This window comes from Propithecus coquereli, unplaced genomic scaffold (genome assembly GCF_000956105.1).
Source record: "Propithecus coquereli isolate 6110/MARCELLA unplaced genomic scaffold, Pcoq_1.0 Scaffold122, whole genome shotgun sequence".
NCBI classification, from domain to species: Eukaryota; Metazoa; Chordata; class Mammalia; order Primates; family Indriidae; genus Propithecus; species Propithecus coquereli.
Genome location: NW_012136303.1, coordinates 3,186,296 through 3,192,341, shown reverse-complemented (window position 1 = coordinate 3,192,341; position 6,046 = coordinate 3,186,296). Strand labels below are relative to the sequence as shown.

The window sequence follows — 6,046 nt, the reverse complement described above, 5'->3', positions numbered from 1 at the left end:
TTTTTTTTTTTAGAGATAGGGTCTCACTCTGTTGCCCAGGCTGGAGTGCAGTGGCATTATCACAGCTCACTGTAGCCCCCAACTCCTGGGCTCAAGCAATCCTCCTGCCTCAGCCTCCAGAGTAGCTGGGACTCCAGGACTGGGCTAAGCCTTCTCCATGTACTCACTTGTAGCTGTTTTCTCCAACAGTGAGAGGCTTGATTCTTGTTATCTACAATATCTCTACTTATTTGCTCAATCCTAGAATGCACATAAAGTGTTTTGGAATCGAAATACATATTTTTATTATTATTATTATTTCTTTAGTTTACACAGAACTGTGGTTCAGAAGTAATTTCTTTTTTTAAACTGGACTGCATCCGTACACTGGGAGGGGAGTTGAGCTAGTTGGCCTTGGGTCTCTTCCAACTAGATTCTAAATCATGGAACAGGGCTGGGTGTGGTGGCTCATGCCTATAATCCCAGCACTCTGGGAGGGTGAGGTGGGAGAATTGACCAGGAGTTCAAGACCCCCCCCTACTAAAAATAGAAAAATTAGCTGGGTGTGGTGGTGGCGGCTATTGTTCCTTTTGCAGCTCTTTCTCGAAGTCATCCAATTAAAACAAAAACTCAGAGGTGCCATTTGGAAAGCATTAGCCCAAGCTCTTTTCTCTCTGCCTTTTATCTTCCAGCCTTTGTCAAGTGTCACTTAACCCATCCAGGGTCTTAGCCCCAGCCCCCATTGTAAGATGATTCTCTAACTCACCTGGGGATCCTCCCTGGGTGCCTGGCCAGCACACTGGGGCGGGGCTCCCTGCGCATGCGCAGGCTGACTCTGTTCCCCCTCCTTCTCCCTGACTCAGCCCCTGTACGAAGGTTGGTTCCTGGCCCTGTTCAACCTCCTGTACACCTCCCTCCCGGTCCTCTACATCGGGCTGTTTGAACAGGTGAGCAGGTGGAGGCCCAGCCTCCCTCCGGGCTGGCCCTCCCCTCTGTGCTCAGCCTTCCCGCCCTGGGGGCTGGGGACAGGGCTTGGTGGGTACCGCACACACCTCTCCCCACCCACTGCCATGCACCTGCTCCCACCAAAGCTCAGTCCCATCCTGGGGTGTGTAGAAGGCGGCCTTTCGCCAGCCCTTCTCTTTGGGACGTGCCCCTGCCAGCCCCCAAGCCCCAGTGCCTCTGTCCGCCCATCTGTGCAATGGAGAGAGGGCATCAGAAAAGACAGTCCTGGGCTGGGCGAGGTGGCTCACGCCTGTAATCTCAGTGCTTTGGGAGGCTGAGGCGGGAGCATCACTTGAGCCCAGGAGTTGGAGGCTGCAGTGAGCTGCGATGACACCACTGTACTCCAGCCTGGGCGACAGAGTGAGACCCTGTCTCTACTTCCCCTCACCAAGAAAAGAAGAGATGTCCTGCTATGTTTGTCCCCCCTCCCAGCCCTGAGAGCCCCAGCTAAGTGATCCGGAGTGTGAAGGGGAGGGAGTCCTGTAGAATGTTCCAGAAGACAGAACTGTTCCGCCCCTACACAGCCCAGTCCAGAAGCTCATGGCCACACGTAGCCAGTAAGGAGACCTGCTGCTGGCATGACAGAGGAACTGGATTTTTCATGTCATCTCATGTTTTCTAGAGCCCTAACCTGTGGTGGGAGAATAGCACACCGCCCCTGTCTCAGCCGTCCCCACGCGCACAGCCGAGCGGTGCCCACCCCTCTCCCGAACTCTCGGCGGTTTGTTTTATTTTCATCCACATGAACTCAGACCTCTGGGGGGCCCCCCGGTCCCCACCCCCAGGACGTGAGCGCCCAGCAGAGTCTGCAGATGCCTGAGCTGTATGTGGCGGGGCAGAAGGACAAGCTCTTCAACTACTGGGTCTTCCTCCAAGCCATCGCCCACGGCACGGCCACCTCCCTGGTCAACTTCTTCATGACCCTGTGGATCAGCCGGGACACCGCGGGCCCCTGCAGCTTCAGTGACTACCAGTCCTTTGCGGTGGTTGTGGCCCTGTCGGGGCTGCTGTGCATCACCATGGAGGTGAGCAGGGTGCCCACCCCAAGGGTGGGGTCCTGGGCCACTGGCCATCGAGGCCTCCTTCCCAAGGGCCCCCGACTTTGGGGGCCTCCCCAGGTACCCTTCCTGGACCCCAGGGGCTCGGTGTCCTGGTCCAGCTTCCTCCTGGCCCTGGGGTCCCTGGGCCCCCCGCTGAGTCCTTCCTCTCGGCCCAGGTCGTCCTGATCATCAAGTACTGGACCGTGCTGTGCGTGGTGGCCATCCTCCTCAGCCTCAGCTTCTACGGGGTCACAGCTTACGTCACCCAGAGCTACTGGCTCTACAGGATCTCCCCAAAGACCTTTCCATTTCTGTGTGAGTCCCCAAGCATGGGGGTGGGGATGAGGAGGTCCTGACACAGGTGACCCCGGCCATGCAGGCAGCAGGTTGATCACAGAAGTCAGTGGTCCAGCAAAGCATCTGCCAGGGGGTGGAGGGGCTCCTTTCTTGGAACCGGTGCCCTTTAGTCTGGGGGTATCTGCAGAGGGGCCGAGGGGACAGGAAGACTCTGCCGTGACCCCGCCCCATCCCTAGACGCCAACCGCAACGTGCTGTCCTGCCCCTCCACCGCGTTGGTCATCCTATTGAACGTGTCCCTGAACACCCTGCCCATCCTGGCCCTCCGGATGATCCACCAAGCCCTTGAGAAGCCATGCCCCAAGGTGAGGTGGGGCTGGGGCTAGGGTCCCCACACCCTGCATGTTCCCGGGACCCCATCACAGGGAAGCCCTTGCTGGAAACAGGAACTCTAAGGTGTCCTCGGCCCCTCCCAGCCCTCAGAGGTGCTGGGCTTGGGGAGAAGGGGGGCACAGAGCCCCACACACACCCAGTGCCCTCGGGGAGGGGCTGGATGCCCCAGGGAAAGCAGCAGGGAGCACCCAGCAGGCTGACATGAATGATCTAAGGCTTAGGGGTTGAGGTGACAGAAACAACTTGAAATGGTTTAGGCAGAAGGGGGAACTTAGAAACAACCGAAGTGTCCATCGATGATGGACGAATAGATAACACTACATGGTCCATCCATGCACTGGAATATCACTCAGCCATGAAAAAGGACGAGGCTCTGACACAGGCTACAGCGTGGATGGACCTTAAGGACATCGTGCTCCGTGAGAGGTGCCAGACACAAATTGACAAATGTTGTATAATTCCACTTTTAGGAGGTCCCTAGAGGTGTCAAAATCACAGAGACAGAAAGTAGAATGGTGGGTGCCAGGTGCTGGGGAGGGGGACACAGAGTTAGTGTTTCCTGGGGACAGAGCATCAGTTTGGGAGAATGAGAAAGTTCTAGAGACGGAGAGTGGTGATAGTTGCACAACAGTGTGAATGTGCTTAATGCCACTGAGCTGTAGCGTACACTGAAAAATGCTTAAGATGGTCAACTTTATGTTATGTATATTTTACTGCAATTAAAAAAAAGGAATTTGCCAGCTCCTGGAAACACAGAAGGACATGGAAAAAGAGGTTGCAGCTGGGATGGGCCCCAGAATTGACTGGAGCAGTGGACCAGGACATGCCACCCAGTTCTCCCCTGCTCAGCTCCTGCCACCTACCACACAGGCTGGACACATGGCTATCCCAGATTCACCTCTCCTGGATTTGCTACCAGAAGGCACCCAAGGCACCTGGTGGCTGGTCCAGAGTTAGGTCCCAGGGAAGGACTCTGGTTGGCTGGTGCAGAGTTAGGTCTCAGGGAAGGACTGATTAGCTGATCCAGAGTCAATTCCAGGGAGGACTCTAACTGGCTCCCCTTGCATAGGGAAGAACCTGGCCAATGAATGGTAGCCAAGGGCTCTGAATTGGCCCCCATTGGTGGGCAGGTGACCTGAAACCAATCAACAAAGTCTGGGAGCCTGGTGACCCTGCTTTCCCCCTTTGCTTTGCAGGAGGAGGCGGAGGAAGAGGCCCCAGCTGAGGAAATTTTCACCGTGGAGCCCATACCCCATTTACATCGGGGATCACGTGGCCGGTGTTCCAGCTATGCCTTCTCCCACCGTGAGGGCTACGCAGACCTCATCACTCAGGGCACAATTCTGCGGAGGCCACAAGGGATCAGCAGTCAGTTGGTATCTGATTCCCCAGTCCCATCTGAAGAAGAGCTGCTCTCGAGCCCAAATAGCTCAGGCTGGCATTTCAGGAAATTGTCATCCCTGGGGAGGCTGAGACACCACCAGGGGGAGGTGTCCTTTGAGGAGATGAATCCCTCTTCTGCAATGAGCTCATCCTTGTCTGTGGACTGGCAATCTGCTGTTGATTCAGACAACCAAGGTTCTCCCACAAAAAAGTTGCTCACTGGCATGAAAAGGGCATCTGGGTCTTTCCAGAAGTTGCGGATGGTACAGGAGAGGCCACTCTCACCCAAGCAGAGGCCACCTCTTCCTCAGGATCTGCTGTCAACCAAGGAGGGGTCCCTTTCTCTTCTGAAGGAGTCAGCACTGCCCAGAGAACACCAGCTGTCCCTTCTGGAGAGTCAGCCACAACCTTTGGCAACCGAGCCGTTGCCTTTGGGCCAGCCGTTTTGGGGCAGCCAGACTGAACCCTCAGAGGAGAAGCCATCACCTGGGAGTACTTCAGTACCTTTGGGGTAGAGCCAGCCATACATCTCACCAAAGGAGCCCCACGCCTCCAAGGAGGGGACAGTGGTGGAGGCTCTGCCAAGTACACAAGAGTCATCTTCGTAGGAGCAGCCTATGGAGGTAGAGGCCTGGCCCACGGAGAGGCAGCCGACACCCAGTGAGGACCAGTTTCCACCTGAGTTGGTGGAGGGGCCACCCCTGCCCCCAGAGGACCATTCATTGCCAGTAAATGTCAAGCAGCCAGCAGGAGGCCTTCCTCTGATGACAAGGACATCACATCCTTTTCTTTTTCTAATAAACCAGGGTGTGTCTGACCCTGGGGCTTGCTTAGGCTCACTCTGTTCCTACATTTCTTTTTGTGAAGCCACGTGGAGTAGTCTTTCCTGGTTTTTTAGGTGAGAACACTGGCCCCTAGTGGCCCATGGGGTATTTGCAGGGAAAGCTTTTTTCTTCTTTGCCCTGGGGTAGATCACGAGGGTGAGCTTCATTGCTCCCAAAAGGGAGAAAGGTATGAGCAGACTCTACTTAACAGTCTTGGTCCCTGCCACTGCCCACTGGCTGGTCCCTCCCCCAAAAGTTTATAAACTCCAATTCTGGCACCATCTAGCCTCTTCCTCCACCAGGTTGCCCTGGACTCTTCCCTTCAAATAAACCTCCTTTCACTTTAGACTCTGGAAAGCAATGGGCAATGACCAAGTCTTCAGAAGGAGGTCCTGACAAGGTCTGCATCTTGGGGCATGTTGACTCAAAGGCACCAAACTTTTCCAATTCTTAACTGTTCCTGGTGGAGGGTGGAACAGTGTGTGGGGGTAGGGGATCAGGAGGCCTGCAGCCAAGGCAGAGGGTGGGGTTCAGAACCGAGAGGGGCACGTGGGTGGGGGCAGAGTCCCTCCTCCCTCCCCTGCCAGCCTTGTGGTGGGCAGGCCCTGTTCCTGTCTGCCCCCTGCACCCATCATCCCCAGCTGGCCAACACACATGCCCGGGTGAGTGACTAGAAAATAATTTATTGAGAAAAACAAAACAACAAACCCAGCACAGGAATGGTTAACGATGACTTTTTTTTTTTTTTTTACTTTTAGGCCTGTTGTCTGAGGGTAAGGGTGGAGAGGGTGTTCCTTCCCTCAAGCACTGGAGGACAGGAGACTTTGGGTGATCCAAATAGCCTCTCCCCAGAAAGCAGCCATAATTTCCAGGCTTTATGGAAAACACCCAGGGCCACCTGGCCTCCCGGCCCCTGTCACACCTGGCTAAGATAATCCCACCAAAAACAGCCCTTGTGGAGGAGAGCATGTGATAGGACCACAAGGAGGTGCCCCAGAGCCTGAGGGCATGGGTTTGGTTAAGGCTTTTTGGGCAGAGGATGTGAGATGGCCAAGTTCCAGCTGGTGCGGGCCTGGGTGCAGGCGCCTGGGCACACCCCTGCCCTGCCATCATTTCAGGTCTCTT

The 6,046-nt window shown here is 55.5% G+C and overlaps 1 protein-coding gene across 1 annotated transcript in view; it reads left to right on the top strand.

Annotated features, from left to right (window-relative positions):
* Window positions 1–4,560, top strand: part of LOC105827520 (phospholipid-transporting ATPase IK-like) — a 53,148-nt gene extending 48,588 nt beyond the window's left edge. Inside the window, exons 18-23 of the mRNA XM_012665717.1 lie at window positions 843–926; window positions 1,770–2,009; window positions 2,201–2,339; window positions 2,559–2,686; window positions 3,911–4,148; window positions 4,409–4,560. Of these exons, the coding sequence (XP_012521171.1) occupies window positions 843–926; window positions 1,770–2,009; window positions 2,201–2,339; window positions 2,559–2,686; window positions 3,911–4,148; window positions 4,409–4,560 (981 nt within the window). The remainder of the gene's footprint in view (window positions 1–842; window positions 927–1,769; window positions 2,010–2,200; window positions 2,340–2,558; window positions 2,687–3,910; window positions 4,149–4,408) is intronic.
* Window positions 4,561–6,046: the final 1,486 nt, after the last annotated feature.